The sequence below is a fragment of the Echiichthys vipera genome (assembly GCF_963691815.1).
Source record: "Echiichthys vipera genome assembly, chromosome: 4".
Lineage (NCBI taxonomy): Eukaryota > Metazoa > Chordata > Actinopteri > Perciformes > Trachinidae > Echiichthys > Echiichthys vipera.
Genome location: NC_139829.1, coordinates 18,284,657 through 18,308,511, shown reverse-complemented (window position 1 = coordinate 18,308,511; position 23,855 = coordinate 18,284,657). Strand labels below are relative to the sequence as shown.

Sequence of the window (23,855 nt, the reverse complement as noted above, 5' to 3'; positions counted from 1 at the left end):
TGATCATCAGTCATTTCTGGCCATGTTGGATGAATACTGACATTAATACTTATGTACAGTTCTGAGGGACGGACAGAAAAACAGACAGAGAAACAGACAGGGTGAGAGGGGGAAAACACAGTGTCTTTATGGCTCGACATCGCACAGAGCCATTTCCTCTGAAATATCTCACCGCCGTGCAGTGTCATATTTACACGCAGAAGGATAGAAGCTTCTTGAAATCCTCCCAGCACTGCGCCACCTTGACATTTCCAGATGTTCAATCTAGTCCAGTTGTCCGACAGGCAACGAGGGATGAGTCATTAAATTTAAAGTCCCGTTAATCAGGTTTTCATCAATATAGCCCCAGTCATTTTAAAGCCTTTGAAAAGAAGTGAGTACCCCCCCCTCCAAAGTTAAATTACTCTTGGTAAATTCCTCTTCGGAAAGGAATTAGGGAAGGAGTAGAGATGCACAAAGGACAGGAAATTGGCAGGGAGGAAAGACGCTGTTGGGGATGACTTGAGGAATTTTTTTTGGGAGTTTCATAATAGCTTCACCTCCTGTACAGCGGCACATTGCAAGCACGCACTTGCACAAACATCGCACACTTCATTTCATTCACAGGTGTCACCGTGTCCACCTTAGTAAACACGCACTGACTCACACACACATGCATGCAACCTCAAATGCACATACACACTAAGGTACATCCCCACCCAAACACACACACACACACACACACACACACACACACACACACACACACACACACACACACACACACACACACACACACACACACACACACACACACACACACACACACACACACACACACACACACACATACACACATACACACACACACAGACGTCCTCCATCCTCGTCCTGTGTTCAACCCAGTATATCCAGGTATACAGGTGAGGCTTTGGCCAGATTGAGGAGCAAACCGTGGATTTCTTTGATGTTGAGTCTCATGTGCGGCTCTCTCTGCCAGCAGCCTAGCATCAGGTCGTATACTTCTTTAGGACAGGTCCTGGGGCGCTGCAGCACCCTGCCCTGGGTTATACACTCTATCACCTACAGACGAAGGAAGAATAAGACAGACATTGAGTTTAATTCTCAGCGGTAGTCTTCTGTTACAAAACAAAACCGGAACATCCTCAACAAAATCCCCACTCTCTGCACAAGGACGATGATGGAGCATCTGCTCTGTGAAGTTGTTTCACCTCACTGCAGTGGCATACAGTGAAAATGTCACTGTGAATAAATTATTTACTGAAACGATGAAGTTAGACGACATCGGAGCAGTCAGCCACACTAATCAAATCTAATTTCTCAAGAGCAGTGTGAGAGAAAGTGTTGTGTTTAACACACTCCGAGACTTGTAGGCTGTATTAATTTTAAGACTATAGATTTTAGCTTTAAATCTACTCCAGGATGATGATGATGAGGATTTGTGCATCAAGGAGAGGAGACCTTTTAAAACTTACACTGCTATATACAGAGGAGAGCTCTCTGGTACAAAGAGTATATATTATTCTCTGGCAGCAGTTTGTAGAACATCTATACAGTTTTTAGCCTGTAATATAATTAAGCTTTTTATAATAAGATTAAATACATCCTGCTGTGTGTGTGTGGGATGAATACCAATTAATGGCTTCTATTAAGATCCAAAGTGTCTTTTCCAAATTGCAACATATCCATTTAAAATCTAACAGATGACGATTATCATTCAAGATCTCTAAATTATTAAGAATATAGTTTGTAATCAGGATTTTGCTAATTAAGCAGCTAACTACGCCTCCTCATTTTGTGATTGTTATCAGTTTGTGAGAGTAGATTAATAATGAATATCTCATTTTGGATATGCTATGGATCTCCATATCCTATGTAAAGGATATCTGAGCGTCAGTAGGTTTGGGTCAGGAGGTGAGAGAACTGTGAATTAAGAGATATTTAAAAGATGTTTACGGGAAAAAGAGGGCAGTGGAAAGGGCTAAAGGTTAATTTTGGATGTAACCAGAGTGAATCAGGAGAAAGGGGACTGCTGACATGGATAGAGAGCTGTAATCAGAGCTGAGGACATCATAGGGTTGAGGTTGAGGTGAAGGGTTGAAAGGATCTGGTGCAGCTTTGGTCAAGGTCAGGTCAAGTGTTGTAAGGGTAAGATTTGTAAGACTAATCATTTAGAAGAAATAGCCATTTGTTAACTTCTTTAATTATTTATTTACTTGGTGGCTGTTCTTTGGTTTTGGCTGACACAGAACAACTTTATCTACACTAACATGCTCCAAAGACATTTTGGGCTGTTTAGTCAATGAACAAAATTAATAATATAATAATATTTTCCCTGTTTTTTCCCGCCTGTTATGGTTTTAAAATGCTTAAAATCTTCTTATACCACACAAACTGATGGTATGGCATAGCCTATTAGTATATTCTATTTACACGGAGTGAAAACATTCAGCGTTCCACGAATCTATGGGTTTTTTTTCAGCGCTGCAACACTCAATAACTTTGGGATCTCCACTTATTTTTAAAGTGGATGTTGGATTAGCAGTAGTCTGTTTCGACTAATTAACAGGCCACTGCTTGTTATGGTGTTTAAATATCAATCGTGATAAACCTCATTTATCATGCAACGCTGCCAAACATTCACTCAAATGTAAAAATTTGTTGCTTTTTGTCTGATTTACACCACTGAAAATCTTTTGTTTCAATCTGTTTGTTGGCACAAAATAAGCAACCTGGAGACATCGAAATTGGTATTTCTCACTATTTGTGTACGTTTAATCAAGAAGATCATCTTCAGAGTGACCTTTTAAAGGAAGTAAAGGTTGCTTGCAGCCCTAGTGTTCAATATTTATGTTTATTGTTTGTGGAAATTCAAAGTTTAGTGGCTGTGTCACTGAATGCTGGATGTCAGTTCAAATCATTTTTATTTATACCGCCCAATGTCACAAATAACCAAAAAAAGGGCTGTATAATCTGTACAACTCTCTCTTTAGACCCTCATTTGGATAAGGAAAACTCCCATAAAAACTCTTTTAACAAGGTAAAAAAGGGAAGAAACCTCAGAGAGAGCAACAGAGGGGGGGGGGGGTCCCCCTCTCACTGGATGAACAGACATTAACAGACAGTAGATGTTGTGTACAGGATAGACCAACATAAAAAATACATGAAGGAAACTCCTTATGGAACAGGGTTTAAATACCGATCCAAAACAGGATACTAATCGTATCAGTCACCGGACTACAAAATTCAGTGTTATCAATGACAAAAAAAACCTGTTGGACATTTGATCCTGGATTTAAAAAATCCTTTTCACTCAAACTGTAAGACACACCTAGCGCTGCACCAGCTACGCTGTGAACGGTAAGGCTCTGTAGTATACCTCACAGTTAATTCAAGACCCAATGTAACATTGACTTGCTTCAGCTTTATATAATGAGATGACTGATGGCAAAGGACTCACACAGTATATTAGAAACATGCACACAAAACAGATTAAATATTTAGTCTTGTTTTTATCTCGGGGCTGCAACATCGTGTCTGCCATCACTTATTAAGATGAAGGTGCATCCATGGGAACTTTACATAGAGTTATGTTCAAAAAGGAAGAAATGTCCAAGGCTCAAGACAAGAAGAGTGCCTTGTACCTTTCTTCCTTTTTGAACTTTTGTGTTCCCTTCCAAAGAGCACCATCATTATTTGCTTGAACTTCTGAGTACTCCAGACCTTTTTTCTTCTAATAAAGTTATGTTGCTTTGTAAACATTTTTTTTTTGTTTTAATTCCAGCACAGACTTTATACTCTACCTCATTATTGGAGAGCTGGTACCAAGGCTGTTTTCCATAAGTGAAGATCTCCCAGAGAACAACTCCTAAACTCCAAACATCACTTTCTGTCGTGAACTTTCTGTACATGATGCTTTCAGGGGGCATCCAACGGATTGGCAGCATGGTGTGACCCCCGACCTTTGAACACAACATGACAAGACACACACAGATGCACACATGCACACATGCACACACGCACACACGCACACACACACACACACAGAAAGAGAGAGTATAAAGTCAGTACAGTATACAGTACAGTAAGCATAAGGGGGAAAAATGCAGATAAAGTTGTTAAGCATCTTTATGTCTGACAGTCGTGCATGCTCTACATTCTATTTTATTCTGCAACATCATGCATTTTCAGTGCATGGTCATGCCGCAATTTACATTTCTCACTCAGGTTCACTCAGGAATATCAATACATTTTAAAGTAAATATTTCACTCCTAAAAACTGCTGCCTGAGGCATTTGAATGAGGCAGTGAGCAAGGTTTGATGGTATGGCACAGTGGATTGCACCATCTCCATGACTGTAGCACACCTTACTCTTAATCTGTGTATAATCTGATTTAACTGAAGGGTGTAATGGTGAGAAAGCAATGCTTTATAGTCCCTTGGAGAATGAGTTTATATGTATACTACTGTGATCTTATAAGGAGAGCCAGTTTGTGTAAACCAACAAAACATTAGCAGTCATCCATTATAAATAACTATCTGATAGAGCTTTAACTTTTACAGTATTAAGTACGTGCAATACTGTTCCAGTGAAATGTAATTAATAAAAATGTATTTGATTGGATCTTAAATTATATCATCAGACATCAGAGTGAGTTCCAGCTGTTGTAAGAAAGTATAAATCAACAGCTTATCCCACACAGGAACTCACTTCATTATGATCTAATCTGGACTGAGCCTTTGGAGCCTGTTAGATTGTTGTATTCATTTGCTGGTTGTACTTTTCATAAAGATGTCTGCTCATTTCAGTTGAGACCTTCACAGACTATAACTGTAGGCTTAAACCAGGTTCATCTACTGAGTGGAGGTCTGGCAACACATCCTCATACCTGCGACTATTTTTGTTCTATTCAACACTGTGAGACGCTTTGAGATGGGACTACTTAGGGTTAGAAAAAGAAAAGGTTGTGGATTGGCTTACAGTGACTCACAGATGTCATGATGAAGGACGGTAGTTGTTTACATGTAAGTTAAAAAATGTCACTGTTCACTTTTTGTTTTCTCAGAGGACACAAACACCGGTCTCCTGGGGGAAAGTCCTGTATTTGTTTGACCCAGCCACCAACCCAGCCTGCAAACAGGCGCTCATAATTGTCACTTTATTGATAGAGCGATAATTACAACGGCCAAAAAAGGTCGCCGTCTAACAACATAAATAAATATGGGTCGTAGACATGCTATAGTAAATAAATACTTAGATATGTCAGTGCTTGAACTTTTAACCCTAACCTGCTTACTATATGTGAGAGCGACTTAAAGGTATGGGACCTTTTATGCAAATTTTCAGGTTCCTTATTGTATTTCGGGTTTCTACTTACTGATATGTTTATGTGGTTTAATATTCGAAAAGCATTTGATTTTTCTCATACTGTCTGTCTGAATATACAATCCTGATCAAAATCTTAAGACCAGGTTAAAAAATGGCTTAAATTTGTATTTTTCACTGTTGGAACTTAACAAGGTTCTAAGCGAAGCTTCAAGATGCAAAAAGAAGAAATGGGAACAAGAGAACGAACGTTTTGAGCAGGTAATTGATTGAAAACAACAATTTAACTGAAGTTGGCTGTTCATCAGCTGAACGAAAGTTTAAGACCACAGCCATTAAAAGCCACAATCTGTGCAAAAATCTGGATTCCCTGTCATTTTTTGTCAAGTAATTGTACTGTGAGGATCTCTTTATGGCAGAGGCAAAGAAGTTGACCGTCTTTGAACGTGGTAGGATTGTTGAGCTGCATAAACAAGGCCTCTCACAAAGCGACATCGCTGCTGAGGTTGGATGCAGTAAAACAGTCATTTCCATTTCTTAAAAGATACTGAGGGCTATGGAACAAAGCAATCAAGTGGTAGACCCCAAAAAATCTCACCGGCACTGAGCCGGAGGATCCGAATGGCTGTCCTTCAAGACACGGGACGGTCCTCGTCCCAAATTACGGCCATTACTGGTGCTGACTGCAGCTCAATAACCATCAGACGGCAACTGCACAGAAAGGGCTTCTAAAACAAGAAACGTCTTCAAAGGCCACTTCAACGCCATAAACTTGCCCGTTTGGACTTTGCAAGGGAGCACCAAACTTGGGACTTTCAAAGATGGAAGACAGTTTTAATCTCTGACGAGAAAAAATTTAACCTTGATGGTCCTGATGGCTTCCAACGTTACTGGCATGACAAGGAGATGCCTCCTGAGATGTTTTCTACACAGCACAGTGGAGGAGGTGCCATCATGATCTGGGGTGCTTTTTCCTTCAATGGAATAATGGAGCTCCAGGTTGTGCGGGGGCTTCAAACAGCAGCTGGCTACTTGGAGATGTTGCAGCGGGCATGCCTCGTGACTGAGGGCCCTCATCTGTGTGGTAATGACTGGGTTTTTCAGCAGGACAACGCTCCAATTCACAATGCTCGTCTGACCAAGACTTTTTTCCAGGAGAATAACATCACTCTTTAGGACCATCCTGCATGTTCCCCAGATCTTAACCCAATTGAGAACATTAGGGGATGGATGGCAAGGGAAGTTTACAAAAATGGACATCAGTTCCAGACAGTGGACGCCCTTCGTGAAGCCATCTTCACCGCTTGGACCATCATTCCCACTAGCCTTTTGGAAACGCTTGCATCAAGCATGCCAAAACGAGTTTTTGAAGTGATCAACAATAATGGAGGAGCTACTCATTACTGAGTCAGTTTTTGAAACTTTAATTTGAGTTTTAGGAGGTTTTTGAGTGTTTGTGGTCTTGAACTTTTGATCAGCTGATGAACAGCCTACTTCAGTTAAATTGTTGTTTTCAATAAATTACCTGCTCAAGACTTTTGGTCTCTTTTTCCCATTTCTTCTTTTTGCATCTTGAAGCTCTACTTAGAACCTTGTTAAGTTCCAACAGTGCAAAATACAAATTCAAGCCATTTTTTAACTGGTCTTAAGATTTTGATCAGAACTGTATCTGTATTCACTTTCTGTCTGAATCAATCCGTTTTAGTCTCTTTGAGCCCCTCTCCTGGAAAAGCCCAGTGTGCTCTGATTGGTCAGCGTTTCCGGGTCTTCAGCATCTGCGTTCTCGGTGTCTCTGCACTGTCACTGCAGCCGGGGTATGACTGTAACCGCACTGTGGCAGCACTTTCTACCTGAATACAGTAAAGTTGTGGCATCAAAGCCGTACCGAAATGCTGCCGACTTGTTTTAAGACACAGTTAATGATAACAGGCTGTGTACAATTGTCTGTGTACTCCGCGTTCTGATACTTTCACAGTATTTATATAGTACCTCAAACTGTTTTATAATAAAAAAAAGACATGAAAATCTCACTTTTAACAATATGTGATCTTTAAACCTCACCCTGTTGACTGACTCCATATATTGCACCTTCTCTCCCCCCTCACTTCTCCTTTGAACATGAATCTACCGACCCATCTGCACTCTATTGCTCGACACAGATAGCACAATCCATTTTCTAAAGTTTATGCATGTTATTAATAGTTCGGTCCCCACACATTTTTTGTTTGTCAGTTTGTTATTTAATAGAGTAATAAAATGTGCACGGTCACATAGACAGTCAGGTTCTTTCAGGTTCACTTGAACATCTGGGAAAACATATCGGCGGTTCTTGCTCTTCATCACTAGGCCCTCGCTTTTCTCCCTGTAATGTTGTGTCTCCCTGCTGTTTTGTCTTTCTTATTTGCATTCTTTCTCTGTCTCTGTCAAAGTCAGATGTGTATTATAGTCAGGACATCATGAAGTAAAGTAATGCCTAAGCAGTATAGTAGAAGGGTTACGATATAAGAAAGATAATGCAGAATACAATTAAAAAAGATAACACATTACATACACTGCAGCGAAAAATATTTATACTACGACATGCACATTTTGTTTATTCTTTGGATATCCTTAATCACAATTATAATGCTTTATTACACGGCTTTGTTGAATATTTGATTCTGATCTGGTCGATTACGACATTACGGTCTGTTATTTCTGAATAGCAGACTGTTGCCATGGACACAGCTCTGATCAAAGACTCTGGAGGATTATTTTTAAATAAAAAAAAACACATTTTTAAATCAATATTTTGTGTAAAAATATATATTTTTTATATATATATGATATATTTAGTACATGGTTGTGAAATAATGCAGCAAGCCGGTCATTTCTGGGAAATGAACCAAGACAGGGTGATTCAAGTCAAGACCTCTCTGCTTAAATCATCTTGCGTAATGTCTAATTTTGAGTGTTTATATGTCGAGATTCGTGCCTCACTAAATTAAAACAGGTTGCAAGAGACAAACTTTTGTTTGGGTGGTACAACAGATGTTTCCCAGCAACAGATTTACACATTACTAAAGTCTTCAACATATCTTAAGTTTTAATAATGCAACCTAAATTGCTTGTTTGAAAGTAGACAGTAGTTACTAACAATTTAGGAATGACTGTGCATACAAACTTAGTGATGGATTCACCAATAGCTTGTGTAAACTGAGATTACGGACATTAACTGATCATCATAATTTTACTTCATCCCTGACAGGTTTATTTTGTAATTTTAGCAAATGTAAAATGTGTTGCTCTGCATTGTGGGATTGTAATAGCAGCAGAATTGGCCCCATCATGTTTTGTTTTATTGTGTGAATTTGAGGGTACAGTACAGAAAAAAGTTGACAGTATTCTCTGAATTCACATAAAATAGTGAAATATAGTGCACTACATAGTGATTAATATTAGATTAATAGTAGTGAAAGTGATTTCGGACACATCCATTGTTTATATCGATAGTTTTCTGACATTATTTATTCCCTGATGTGTCTGAACCTTCTCACATACATTAGTCTTTTTGTTTTATTCATCATGCCTGATCATTTCCCCTGATGGTCTGAAATATTTATATTGGGCTCTTGAACGACGGGGCTATTTTTCTTTTATGTTTGTTAACTGTGTGAGTGCATATCTGAGTGTGTATAGGAGAGAGAAGGGCAGCCTTTTCAAAAGGATTGAATCGACAGAGAAAACAGAGTAAAGAAAACAAATGAAGGAGCTGGAAGGGAAAGCCTCAGATTAAATCTTCTTGTCGTTGCCATAAAATATAAAGAAAACGTCATTTAAAGTGGAGCTGCAGACAGAACACTTTCATAGATTCTCACTAAAGTATAGACTTGAATCGCTCTCTGTCAACAGCTCTTTCCTCTTTGCTGTCAGTAGTTTCGTCGTCAGTCTTTGTCTCCTTTGCTGTTGCCTTCTCTCTCTCTCTCCCTCAATCTTTCTCCCTCGTTCTCACCTTCTCTCACCGTCTCTAAGCCCGCCTGACTGTCTCTCTCCCTCTCTGTCTTATAAATATGTATGCATCATTTCAGCTATAGACCACTGCCTGAGTGTTCCAGGAAAGCCTCGAAAAAGGATAAATAAAGCAGAGGCGGGCTGTGGGCTCTCTGTAGTGACCTCCTGGAGGCTGTAGTATCCATGACAACTGGACCTGTTTAAAAAGCAAGCATTATGGGATGTGGTGTAGGAGGGGTTTATGTGACTAACTCAGCCCACTCTTTGTTACACAGGAACCTTACCTTAATTACCCTCTGTGTTGCTATGGAAACAAAAACTCTTTCCAAGAATGCCAGTTTCTATTTGTGCATGTGTGTGTGTGTGTGTGTGTGTGTGTGTTTGTGTGTGTGTGTGTGTGCGTGTGTGTGCGTGTGCGCATGCGTGAGTGTGTATGTGTGTGCGTGTTTTATTTTTTTCCCTGATGAAAAAAGCTTGTTCTCCTGTCCCAGATACAGTGGAATTAGTTGTCATATAGGTTTAAACAACATGTTGTTTATTTTAGTGATGCTGCCACTCATGTCAAATGAATGAATGAATGTCCAGCAAAAAAAAATAAAAATGGTTTTAGGACTTTCAGAGCACTTAACTGTCAGGTTGGGTTGTGGCTGCTGGACTCAACTCCCTGAAATTCCTCAAACAATCTTTCAACAATGCTCTAGTTTCAAAATGTCAACTATGTTTTTCTGAGGTTTATAGTGTCACTAAAGATCTGGGTTATGCAAGTGTTAGATTTTTTATTCACGCAAGTGAACAAATGTTGTTATATTGGACGGTTTTGATAATAAAGATGAACCCGAGGCCACTGATAATGAGGACTTTACTTCCTCGCCATTTATGAATCAGATCATCTAAAAGCAGAACCGAGTGCTGCAGGAGTGAATCCTAAAACACAGACAGGAGTTAGCATTTTTGCAATTCTGGTTCCCTCGACTGGAAGATAATGTCTTTTTTTTTAATGGGTCTTTGGTTAGATGCCTGAAATAAGGTATGTGGTCAAAACAGGCTTCAGAGATTTTAACCTTTTCATCTACGAGATAAAATACGTCAGTCAATACACCATTCTGGAACTTTGAATCTTGTTCACTTCACTAACAAGTGGCTGAATGAGACACAAATGTCATTGTGTCGTACCAAGTGAAATCAGTTGGAAACTAGTGGGTGGTGTTGTTTGTTTAATAGCCTAATGTTAATTTTCATACCTCTAGCGATGCTTCAAAAATCACATAAGTGATCATTTGTGAAGATCTTGCTGGACATAACATGTAAATATTATAAACTTTTAGACTGCTACTGGCCTTATTTTCTACCATTATCCAAAACCAATTGGAAAATCCCATTGGCTTTGTGAGAGGGGGCGATGCTAACTTCCGGGTCGGCCTACACTCATCCCTGCATCACTTTACTGGAGCATAAGAAGAAGGACAATGGTCACGTAGCAGTCTTAAAAGAAGTGAGGACTGATAGAAAGAGTATTCATTTCTTCTGGGTTTTAAAAAACGAGTTCCCCCATTTATTCTTATTCAGTAGAACCTCCCCCTGGGTGCTTCAATGTCATTATAAATTGTTACCAATATGGTGACATTCTGACTGTTTTTTCAGACGAGGCAGGCACAATTTGTATAAAAAGAATCTGTCCATCAATTCTGTTGGAATCTATATATTTTTGGATTAACCTTTGGGGCCGTAAAAACAGTGTGTGAGTATCATTAACTGTCGCGAGAATCAATTACGCTCACATTCATTAGAATTATATTTGTCGATCAAACCAGGAGAAACCAATCAGTTAGCTAAACTTCAAAGGTGCATTAAGGAAATAAAAAGCTGGATGACCTGCAATTTTCTGATGTTAAACTCAGATAAAACATTGTACTTGGCCCCGAAGGCCTCCGAAACTCAATAGCTAAAGATGTTGTGTTGTCCTCCAGCCCCACAATAAGGAATCTGGGTGTTATTTTTGATCAGGATATGTCCTTCGATTCTCACATAAAACTAACAACAAGGACTGCATATTTTCACCTGCGTAATATTGTGAAAATTAGGAACATAGTGTCTCAGAAAGATGCAGAAAAACTAGTCCATGCATTTGTTACTTCTAGGCTGGACTACTGCAACTCCTTATTATCAGGCTGCTCCAATAAGTCTGTTAAGAGTCTCCAGTTGGTCCAAAATGCTGCAGCTCGAGTTCTAACTAAAACAAATCGAGAGAACATATTTCTCCTGTGTTAGCCTCTTTGCACAGGCTACCTGTAAAATCTAGAATAGAATTTAAAATCCTCCTCCTTACCTACAAAGCTTTTATTGGTCAGGCTCTGTCGTATCTTAAAGAGCTCATAGTACCGTATTACCCGACTAGATCGCTGCGCTCTGAAAATGCAGGGCTACTTGTCGTTCCTAGAGTCTCCAAAAGTAGAATGGGAGGCAGAGCCTTCAGCTACCAAGCTATTATTCTGGAGGCAGACATTGTCCCCATATTTGAGAGTAAACTTAACTTTCCTCTTTGATAAAGCTTGTAGCTAGGGCTTACAATCCCTTAACAATGTTGTTATTTGTAAGCTGATTTTGTTCTGCTTAATTATGCTGCTATAGGCCTAGTCTGCCGGGGATAATACTTTTCCTGATACTCTGACCTTCTCTCCTCTCTGTCTGTATCATTCAATGTTACTAATTCAGCTTCTTCCCCGGAGTTGTTTGTGCTTTGTTGTCTCGCAGGTCTCTGCTGATCGTGGTGGTGCCTGCTGCCTAGGTCCTGCATGACGCTTCCTGCTACTACTATAACTATTAGTCATATATACTGTCACTCATCTTATAAATTATAAAATTTGTAGCCATAAAAACACCATCAGTGGTATGTCTCGCTGTACCGTAGCTGCTATTGCCGCTACTCATAATTGATCATGTTTGCCATAATTATTATCATTTTCATATTCTATCACCTTAGATGTGCTTGTTCCTACTATTCTGCTATATTAACTGTCATAACATATAAATCATATTCACATTACTGTAGATATTGTTATAGCTACTGTTACTCTTTGGTTGCTTGCATCTCTGGAAGTGTGTCTGTCTCTCTGTCTTTGTGTCTGTCTTTGTCTTTCTATCTTTCTCTCTCCTTTTCTTCCTCCCCAACCGGTCAAGACAGATGTCCTCCACAGAGCTGGGTCTGTCCGACGTTTCTGCCTGTTATAGGGAAGGTTTTCATTGCCACCGTACTCTACGGGGGAATTGTTGGGTCTATGTAAATCTTAAATAAGTCATAGAGTGTGGTCTTTACCTACTCTGTAAAGTATCCTGAGATGACTTTTGTTATGATTTGGCACTATAAATAAAATTGAATTGAATTGAATTGAATTAGCTGCAATGCGATACAATCAGTTCACGTTCAATGAAAGGCACTCTTTTAACACTAGAGGGAACCTTCATATAGTTACCTCAACTACTTTTAATGCTTAGATGAGCAACTTGGGAAGCCAGAAGTGTTGCACTTTCCTGCAAAACCTTGGCCTAAGATTTGGTTTGTTTGCTTATTTTTCTATCACCTTTTATATACTGTAGATTTAATGTATATGATATGGTAGGGTTAGGGTTAGGGTTAGGGTTATGTGTGCCTTTTGTGATTTTGATATGTGGTTTTGATTTTATGTAACATAATAATAATAATTAAATAAATAAATAAATAATAATAATAATAATAATAATAATAATAATAATAATAATAATAATTTGTAAGGTAAATAAGATAATATAGAGATCAGTAAAATCTTAGTTTGGAAAATGATTTTTTTATGCAGATGTGTGCAAAGAGAAATGAGTCTCCATATGATAGATTTTAGTATGTGTCGACAGTATCTTCTTTGTTGTTGTGGGTCTCTTGTGTCTTGTCTATCCACATGCACGCGCACTCCTGCACAGCTAACTGCTCCACTATGGCCCCTCCAGGTGCTCCATTAAAATGCTGTTTGTCTGTGTTGGTCAGGACCCAGAGACTGGTTGTGGAAAAAAACACACCAGCCAAATTACTCTGCAGAGATTGTTTAGCTCGCCTTTGTTGCCAGTGTTTTTCTACAGTCTGTGTCAGCAGTGTAAAAGAGTCAGGCTTGAACATTAAAAACCCAAGCAGACATTTAATTTTCTTTTATCTTACACATTTGTGCGTGAAATCAGTTTAGAAGAGAAAAGGAATAAGTCCCTGCCTGACTCCTGCCAACCCCAACACACACACACACACACACACACACATGCGCACACACACACACACACACACACACACACACACACACACACACACACACACACACACACACCCCAAAGTGCCTGTCAGGTTCACTGTGTAACTGTGTGGGGAATCAATGACGTCACTACAACTCCTTCAGTCCAACACCTCTATTTCCTTACACGCACGCACACACACACACACACACACACACACACACACACACACACACACACACACACACACACACACACACACACACACACACACACACACACACACACACACACACACACACACACACACACACACACACACACACACACAGGAGGGGGCTTCTATTCCTCTATGACTCATCTTTGCTCCTGTCTGACGCAACAGCATGACTGGGTCTCCACACACACACACACACACACACACACACACACACACACACACACACACACACACACACACACACACACACACACACACACACACACACACACACACACACACACACACACACACACACACACACACACACACACACACACACACACACACACACACACACACACACACACACACGCACACCTCTGTGTCTGACTGGATCACTGTGTTTTACCTCCCACCATGCTGTACCTCTCTCCTACTTTGCTGTTTTCTCCCCGTCTGCTTACCTTCTTGTCCTTTTTTGACGTTTCCTGTCTCTGATACCCTGCTCTGTGGATTTCTAGAGCTGCAGTATTGTGTTTGTACTGAATACCCTGTACACTGTATACAGTCTGCCTTGTCTGCAGACTTCTCCTCTCCCACCTCAAGCATGTGTATGTTACTTTATAGCTCTATTACCACCTTTTCTCTCCTTTTTTGTATTTATTTGTGTCTTGTTTTCTCCCTCTCTGGCCTCCCGCCCCTTTCTCTCCATGTCTCTCTCTTTTCTAGCTCTTTCTCTCCTTTCATCTCTTTGCCACCCTCCCGCCTGCCTCCATCTCCCACACTTCCATCTCTCCCCTCCCCCCCATCTCTTTCTCTAGTACTGCCTCAGCATACTAAACAGAAGTTCTCTGATTACTTTTCTTCCTGAGAAACCATGAATACGACTCTGAGGCTAAACGCGACTGCCTTCGCCCGTTGCCATGACTACAGCCTTGGTGCTTAGCTATATTGAGGAGGGGTGAATGGAAGGAGGAGGAGGGGGGTTTATGTCGTCACACAGACATAGTACAAAAGAAAGCCACAGAGAGGCGACCTTAATCTTTTTCTTTTAATTTGATGCCATATACAACTAGTTCATTGTGGCCATTTTTAATATTGTGACTTGGCTCAGGGGTCACGAAAGGTTTTATACATGAAGGGAAACCAAGCAAAATAAATGAATAACAAGCAAATAGGGATATATACCTAAAGTGTCTCCTTATATTTGTAATCTACTATCAAGTATATGTATTTCATTTTGTATTGAACTATAATTTAAATACACCAGTAATTGGAGACTGTCCACTTCTAAAAATTGACCCCATCGGTCCTTTGTACAAGCACATTATTACAATTCACATTTACATTAATAGTGGCAGACAACTCTAGTGGCCATAGTAATTATGATGGGAGCAGAGGAGGACGTCAGGTGACGTTGGACAAAGAGAGACAAAGTCTGCATATCGAGAAGGTCTGTGTTGATGGATGAGTCAAACAAAAAAGACTTTCACCAAGACGGCTGTACATATCTTTCGTGAGACCAAAAGTCAATATTTATTTATTTTAACGTACTTGTAATTTAAGTTACTTACTGTACATCACATATGTAACTGCATTGTGTATGTAACTACGTCACAAACTTAACTATGTCACGTACTTAACTACTATGTCCCGTACTTAACTGTCACGTACTTAACTGTGTCACATACTTAACTACAATGTCACGTACTTAACTATGTCACAGTCTTAACTATGTCTCGTACTTAACTGTCACGTACTTAACTGTCACGTACTTAACTACAATGTCTCATACTTAACTATGTCACGTACTTAACTGTCACTTACTCAACTGTCACGTACTTAACTATGTCACAATCTTAACTATGTCCCGTACTTAACTGTCATGTACTTAACTATGTCCCGTACTTAACTGTCATGTACTTAACTATGTCCCGTACTTAACTGTCATGTACTTAACTATGTCACGTACCTAACTATGTCACGTACTTACTTGTGTTACTTAAATTACGTGACAAATGTACTTCTTTAACCCAAACCATGATCTATTCCCAAACCTGACCAAGTAGTTTCACCAAACTGCAACTGTTTAACAACATTTAGCATGTGTTTAAAATGTATGATGTGTTGATCCTAAGTGGTCGTATGGGTTATAAGACTTGTTGGGTAATTGCGTATATGAACTCTGAATGCAATCTATAATATAGAGCTGCTCTTCCTAACAAACTAACAATTTAAAAAAAAACGTCTTTAACTACACTTAGCATTTTCCCAGGCTCATTTTTGTGACAATATATAAAGACGTGCATTTACATCTAAAATAAAATTAATTAATGGCATTACTGAATTATACGCCAATAAAATGTCCTTTTGACCATTGTTATCTTTCTGAATGTTATTGTTAAGGTTATACTCTGTCTCCCTCCTTCTGCAAGTGCTCTGTCACTGTCACTCATGTCAGTTTGTCACAGCGGACGGGAGAAAGGGCAGGAAAAATGGACAGTCACTATCAATCAATCAGTACGATTTATTAGATTTCTGCCTTTCGGAAAGGTGACAGATTGCTGTTTGGAAGGGGAAAAAACACGCACACACACACTTCTCAGCTGCCTCTCGTACTTCTGAGTTATCATGTCACTCATAGTAGAGCTGCTAAATGCTGCAAAACACACACACACACACACACACACACACACACACACACACACACACACACACACACACACACACACACACACACACACACACACACACACACACACACACAAACATTCACACACACACACACACACACACACACACACATACACACATACATACATACACAAGCTGCACCTCTCCCTTTGCTTGCTGCAAAGTAGTCCATTCTACTGTGTGTGTGTGTGTGTGTGTGTGAGTGACCTTCACTTCCTGCAGTGTGAATAGATCTGTGTATATGTGTTTTGTGCAACCCTGCAGTCTGTATTATATATACAGAAGATATCTGGCTAAAAACATTTAAATAAAAAACACATTCTTAAAATTCTGTGGTTTAGAGTGTGATTGTTTTTATGCTTACATTTTTCAACTAACCAGACTATGTGCAGTTTGTAGAAATATTTTTGTTTCATGGTTTAAACTTTTGGAATTGTAAAGGTGTTTAAAATATTTATCAAGAGAGATACAATTGATTTTGGAGTGCTTATTTCACTGTCACAAACTTCACTCTCTTGAAACTGTCTCCAGGTTCATATTTAATATTAATTTAGAGAAGTCTCCAGTAAAGAAAATAGAAGTCTGCAGTTCAAGTGGGTGATAAAATAACAATTTGAATGTTATTTGTACTTGTCATGCATCTATCTGGTACCCAGTCTCTGGTGAACAGCAGAGTCCTATATTTAAAATGCACCTACTTAATAAAATAATAGTAACTACAAAAATGTTGTGATAGTTATCCAAACCAATAACCCTTATTTTACACACAGAATAACATAACAGACTACTACGCATCCCGCCTCCCCTTATTAATTAAATACAGCGTCACAGTAAGCTACATGTTTCATGTCACTGCTCTACCTCCCACAACAAGCTCCTTATTGTACAGTAACTCCACTGGAGTCCGTCAGTCATGCCCATGCAGGGGAAGAGCAGAGAGGGACCCATGCAGCAGGGAAGAGAGAGGCTAAAAAAAGGGCCAGAAAAGATATCGACACATACACCTACCCTGTAGTAGTCAGTGCTGTAGACATCTCTGGACATGCCAAAGTCTCCAATCTTTACCAGCAGGTTCTCGCCCACTAGGCAGTTCCTATTGGACCACAAACAACCAAACACAAAGTACAGGATAATTACAACAACATGTGGGTAGTTCAGAATACACATTTTACATAGCTTGAGTTACACTGTAGGATGTCAAACCATGAAATTGTTAATATTATTTTTAATAATAATGGTATATCTCTGGTTGGTAGAGTTTCACATTTTTGTCATGGCGTTGTTTCAAACATGAGAATCATTCAATCAATCACTAATTATGGAAATCAATCAGTCACTCACTCACTCACTCACTCACTCACTCACTCAAAGACCATTATAGATGTTGTTTTCACAGAATATGTTTTCTCTACTGGTATTGCTATTTGTGCATTCATAAATAATGTCCAAATTACTGAATTTATCAGAAATCTCAACCAACCACAGGAAACATGATTCATTACTAGGCATTTCTATTTTATTAGATTTGCAAAAAAGTGTGTCTTCAATTTGTCATTATTAGATATTCCTTAAACTGTAGAAGGGTCTGAATATGTTTCCCTGTATAATGACGTGCTCATTGAGGCCATACAGATTATTGATTATAGTAAGGGAGAAAGTGACAAACCTGGTGGCCAGGTCGCGATGCACAAAGTGCTGTGATGCCAAGTAGACCATGCCAGATGCTATCTGCTGGGCGATGTGCAGCATCTGAGACTGGGTCAGCTCCACGGGTCTGGTGGTCTGGCCCTCTGCCATCAGAACTGCATCCGGGCCGTGAGCCCTGCAAGGGGAAAGGTGGAACGTTGTCACGTGAGCCTGTTTATTGTTTGCTGGAGTCATGCTGTTTCTTGTGCAGCGTTACTACAGTAAGCCTCATATCAACCATGTCAAATACAACATATGTCCCTCTAAAATATAGTGTTCAGAATATGAAGCTGAATTCATGTTAAATAGGAAGATTCTACTGTACAGTCTTTGTCAATTGATGCTTGTGTTTTTATTAAATTTTTGAAAAATTCAAATTCTTCAATATAATTACAGCTGATGCCATTTTGATGTAATGAAGAAATGAACCATGCCTGAGAAACTTGTTGAGGTCTCCATGTTTCATGTACTCAAACACCATGATGAGAGGGTCGCTCTCCACGCAGACGCCATAGAAAGTGACAATGTGTATATGTTGAAGGTTGGTCAGCAGCTCAGCCTCACGGTGGAAATCCTTCCTGGCATTTTCACTGGCCTCTTTAAGTGTCTGCACACACACAGAAGTGACATTTGGGACATTTTAATACACTGACAAATGAAAAACTCACACATTATGCATTGTACACTATTACAGTTAGTCATTTTCACAGTACACCCATTCTGCTCCAATTTGTTTGGCTGATGTCCACTCGAAAAGAAAAATAAAGTAAATGCCTTGCCTTGTAAAAGTGAGTTAGAGCAACTCGGCACACACACTGGGAAATTATTGGCACTGAACTCGGACTGATACAATGGCAGAGCAGGAACACATTTTATATTAATGTAATGCCATTACAAAGTACAACACGGTTTACATTCATTATATCCCCTGGTTCCTCTTGAAGCTAATCTTTTTTCCTGCCTTCCATGAATCAGGAAATCTGTCAGGAAGTGTGTGTGTGTGTGTGTGTGTGTGTGTGTGTGTGTGTGTGTGTGTGTGTGTGTGTGTGTGTGTGTGTGTGTGTGTGTGTGTGTGTGTGTGTGTGTGTGTGTGTGAAATGAAAGTGATCCAGGGTCTGTATTCATTTCACTTAATTTATCAAAAGAAGAAAAATATAGAAAATTCCCTTTTGTCCTACATGAATAATTGATTGTATTCCTACAGTATATGACATGGATATACATTCACTTTCCACCTTGAGTGTGTGTGTGTGTGTGTGTGTGTGTGTGTGTGTGTGTGTGTGTGTTTGTCTGTCTGTCTGTGTACTAACATTGCAGATAGAAGCTACTATTACATCTATAGGTTTAAAGGACAAGGAGGAGTCACTAAGAAGGCTCAGGAAATGACCTGCGACCTTTCAGCTGGAATGCTGAGATACCAGAAAATGAGACGGAAAATGAGATGTTACTGTAACTCCACCCACTCATATATTCAACCAATCATTGTATCCTGATCAAGCAAAAGCTTGGTCATGTGCATTACAGGCTGTAATGTGACACTACATGATAATGATATAGTGGATTATTACAGTATGGATACTGTATGAAAGTTTGAAACGTGATATCAGACATGTATCGGAAATCTGGATTGTCTGACTGGGTTGACTTTCCGCATGAGTCTTAGTTAGACCTTTAAGTGTCCATTTTTGTGACTAATTTTGTTGTTCGGTAAGTAAGAGATTCCAAAGAAATCATCATCATCATTTACTTTGGACTTTGGACTGCCAGGCTGCGACAGATCCATATATATGCCGTCACTAAGAAAGTAATTAAGAAAACTCTTTGTTCAGAAGATAAGATGTCAAATTGATCAATTGGAGTCTTGTTCTTGAACATAACGAATGACTGAAAATCCAAAAATAGACAAAGCAAGTCTTCAAGGGAGGATAAACATCAACCACAACCTCACCAACTTAGACTTTGTTCGTAAAATGGTTTATAACCTATCTATAATGCATTAATATATGATTTATTAACTGTTAAACAAGTAAAAAGTCATTAACCTTTAGAAAGGGTGACTTTTGGCACTAAAATGCTTGCAGGCACTAAAATGCTTGCAGGCCACTTACAGTTTTTCTCAATTGCTAAAACACTAAACCCTGTTGTCTGAACCAATTTCTCTGTTGCCTGAACACACTGATTGAATCAATCACTCTTTCAGCAAAACCATGAGCACTTTTCACCTGTTTAGACACAACTTACCAACACATTTTCATTGTGATTCACATGTGCTGCATAATGGTAAGCACAGGTGGCAAAAGTAAAACACAATTAAAGCACGGTTGTCACTACTTGAACACAACAACTCAAAGTTGATAACACTTGTGGCTAATGATGTGAGGGAATATTTAAAGCCAGTTCAGAGAGCACTGATTTGTGAGGCACTACAATGGATTGAAATCTAAGAGGAAGAGTTTGTGTGAGAGGAGGTCGAGGAGGTCGGGTTGGTCGAGGAGGTCAGCGAAGACAAAGAACAGTAATATCTGACGAAATCAGAGCTACTGTGATTGACCATGTTCTTGTCCATGGTATGAGCATGAGGGAGGCCGGACAAAGTGTACAACCAAACATCGCTAGATTCACTGTGTCCACCATAATCCGAAGATTTAGAGAAGAGAATAGGTAATTATCTTTTTTGAAATTATAGTACAGTATGTAAATGTTGAGAGCAAATTACTGTATGACATATTACAGTATATACTGTACCACAGTAAACTGTAAGTAAATATATGTTTCAGCACATCACTGTGCCAATGTACTGTAGTATTGTAATGGAGGGTTAGTCTAACTGTCTGTAGTATTCCATGTATATTTTTTGTAACTGCATGTTCTCTTTTTGTAGAATTGAAAGACTGTCACATAAGGGTGTGAGGACATGTATGTTCTCCCCTAATTGTTGATATGGTCCGTGAGGACAATGCCGAACTGTACACAAGTGGCAAATGCATACGGTTTCTGTTTGTTTTGAACAAATAATATGTGTACTGTAAATGCAAAAGATCTTTGTTTTTTCTACTGTACAAGTGCTGCATGGTAATGCACAAGATTTCTGTTTTTTGTCTTTGTGTAAAGTGCTAAATGCAAGTTTTTTTGTTTTGCAACATGCATTCAGCTTCATGTCCTGAGCATTGTGTTTTCTATTTTTCTATGTAGTGTTTAGTGGCTGCTCAGTAGTGTTTTTAATTTTGATTGACTTGGGGCAAGATTTGACAACAAAGTTCAGTTTTGGGCACAGATTGAACTGTTTTGAGGTGAAAGTTTGGTTTTGCAAGAAGAGTCTGAGGTTTTGTGAATGTAGCTTGAAAATTGGGGTTTGTGTTCAAAGTTTAGAGAAAAGGAGAGAAGCTTTCAAGAAACGTGTCTTAGCAATCGAGAAAAACTGTAATGTAGCATGCCTACTTTTTTCATCACATTAGAGTCCTTTTCTGTTGCCAGTAGAGTATGCCTTTCTGTTTTTCTTTTCTGGTGTCACATTCAATGCGAGAATGGAGGTCAGTGACAATGTTACGGTGGTGACTTTGTTTTTTAAAATTGTTACTTATTCAGTCTCTCTTTCTAACACGATGTTTGGTCGCTGCTTGACTAGAGATGAAAGACATTTGTGGCTGAGATGACAAAGAGTCACAGCATCGGGCTGGAAAAGGGGCAAAAAATTGGCGTGCCCACCCGAGTGTCATGTTTCTATCACTGTCGATCGGAGCTGAAGCCGATAAATACCAGTGACTACTGCAGAGTCATTTGTCCTGGGATTGATTGCTGATTGTCACCTTTCCCACTTAAGACAAAAGCTTGTGTATTTTTGTCCAGTGGAAAAGGGACTTTATACTACTACTTCTTTGTATTATAATTATCTGACACGTGTGTTCCTGGTGGATCCATCATTTGATTAAAAAAAAAACAAATGTTCTCTCTCCTGGTAAATGTTTGTCTTCAATCAGCTAACTGAACTGTTCAATGTATCAGATGACTGTAACACTGTAACAAATATTGAGCAATCCATATTATCAATGTTGAATTCAGAAACTTTCTTATTAGCCAGAAACAAACAGTACCAATGAACTTTCTCGGTCTATGTGTGAATTCAATGCTGAATTAATTCCCGGGCTAAAAGCCATAATATTGCTAATATATGTTAGTCATCCAGCCTGTGCACATTCAGGTCCCTGGACAAATATGAGGCAATCAACAACCTCTAGCCCGGGATTATAGTGCCAAACATTTACATGTGTGAAGGCAACATTATTGAAAGTGCTATGTAGTCATGATCGATGGCACGCAGGAGTGTAAGTGTGTATAGGCATGCATATATTTCTGTGTATCTAAGAGTGTAAGGGTGTGCCTGTGATCGATGGCACCTCAGTGTATGATATACAGTAAAACTGGCTTCTGTATTATGGTGACTGGCTGATTGATAGCCGACTCTAAACCCAGGACCATTAAGGTCTATTAGTGAGTGTAGGTTATTATAACGTGGTGTACATGTTTCTGTAATGTAGCGTGCATGACAGAGTGCAACATAAGTACGTATGTATGTATGTACATGAGGAACAATGTGCTTTTGAGAGGAGCTGGGTGTGTAAGGAAAAATACACCCTAATCTATGTTCTTTTTATGTTGTTGGCTCAGCACGCTTTTTTTATACTAAGTGGTAGAGAAGCAGGCTGTGATGATGATCACTGACAAATCTTGGAGCTGCTTTATGTTCATTATTAATAAGAAATGAAATATTGAAATGTTGCGCAAATTTTTTTGTGAAATTCCAGAAAGTCAGCAAAAGAAAATCAGTGAGCAGCAAGTTTTTATAACCAAAGTGCCAGACCTGGTATAATTCAGTTGCTAATATTAAGTGTACAAGCTATAATATAGCATTGATGTTAATTTAATCCATTCATTTGCATCCTCTGTTCACACTTTCCAATGGTAGTCATCAATGAAGACTATGTATGTTGCCAAAAAAAAAATAGTCAGCTCACCCAAATCACAAATAAATGATTTACACATAAATATTTCATGTACTCAAACGTCATTATGTGAATTCTGGTTTTAGCCGTCCACGTTTTGAGAAATCGTCCTCTGAGAATTTGCACTTCCATCCCAGTAAAATGGAAATAAAAGGGATTTTCTTTCTGGTGCTCTGAGCATTTAAAAAAAACTTTCTACCATAGAAATCCCTGGATGAAATGACCAGTTAAGCAAGGAGGAGTCAATGACAGTGTCATAATTTATTTGAAAAATCAGTTTCCACCAGCTTTCATCACGTCTACTCTTTGTTGATGCAGCAACAAGGAGGAGGCGGAGGAGGAAAAGACAACTGAAACGGTGAGTCATACCAGTTGACAAAAAGACAAGAGGAGACGAAAAGAGCAATAAGAGTGTGCTTTAAGCATGTGGTGCATTAGCTAATTGGAAAAAGAAGAAATCTGATGAATTGAGAGAGTTAAATCAATTAAGTGACTCTGATGACTAAATGATTCATCTACATGTGACCACACCTATGGCAGTTTGAGAAATACACTTCATTATTAGTGTACGTTGACTGCTGATTATATAACGTTTTACAAGATTAACATGCAGTACAGCAACACACAGCATCTTGCTCTACAACCAAGAACTATGTGCTTCCTGGGATTTTTAGGTACATATTTTACAGAGAGCTCAGACTGAGCTAA

General features: G+C 39.2%; 1 protein-coding gene across 1 annotated transcript in view; it reads right to left on the bottom strand.

The window, feature by feature from the left end:
- Positions 1–876: 876 nt before the first annotated feature.
- ntrk2a (neurotrophic tyrosine kinase, receptor, type 2a) overlaps positions 877–23,855 on the bottom strand; it is a gene marked incomplete at both ends in the record, with an annotated part of 88,926 nt that continues 65,947 nt past the window's right edge. Inside the window, 5 exons of the mRNA XM_083912228.1 lie at positions 877–1,062; positions 3,804–3,962; positions 17,464–17,554; positions 18,128–18,283; positions 18,582–18,754. Of these exons, the coding sequence (XP_083768354.1) occupies positions 877–1,062; positions 3,804–3,962; positions 17,464–17,554; positions 18,128–18,283; positions 18,582–18,754 (765 nt within the window). The remainder of the gene's footprint in view (positions 1,063–3,803; positions 3,963–17,463; positions 17,555–18,127; positions 18,284–18,581; positions 18,755–23,855) is intronic.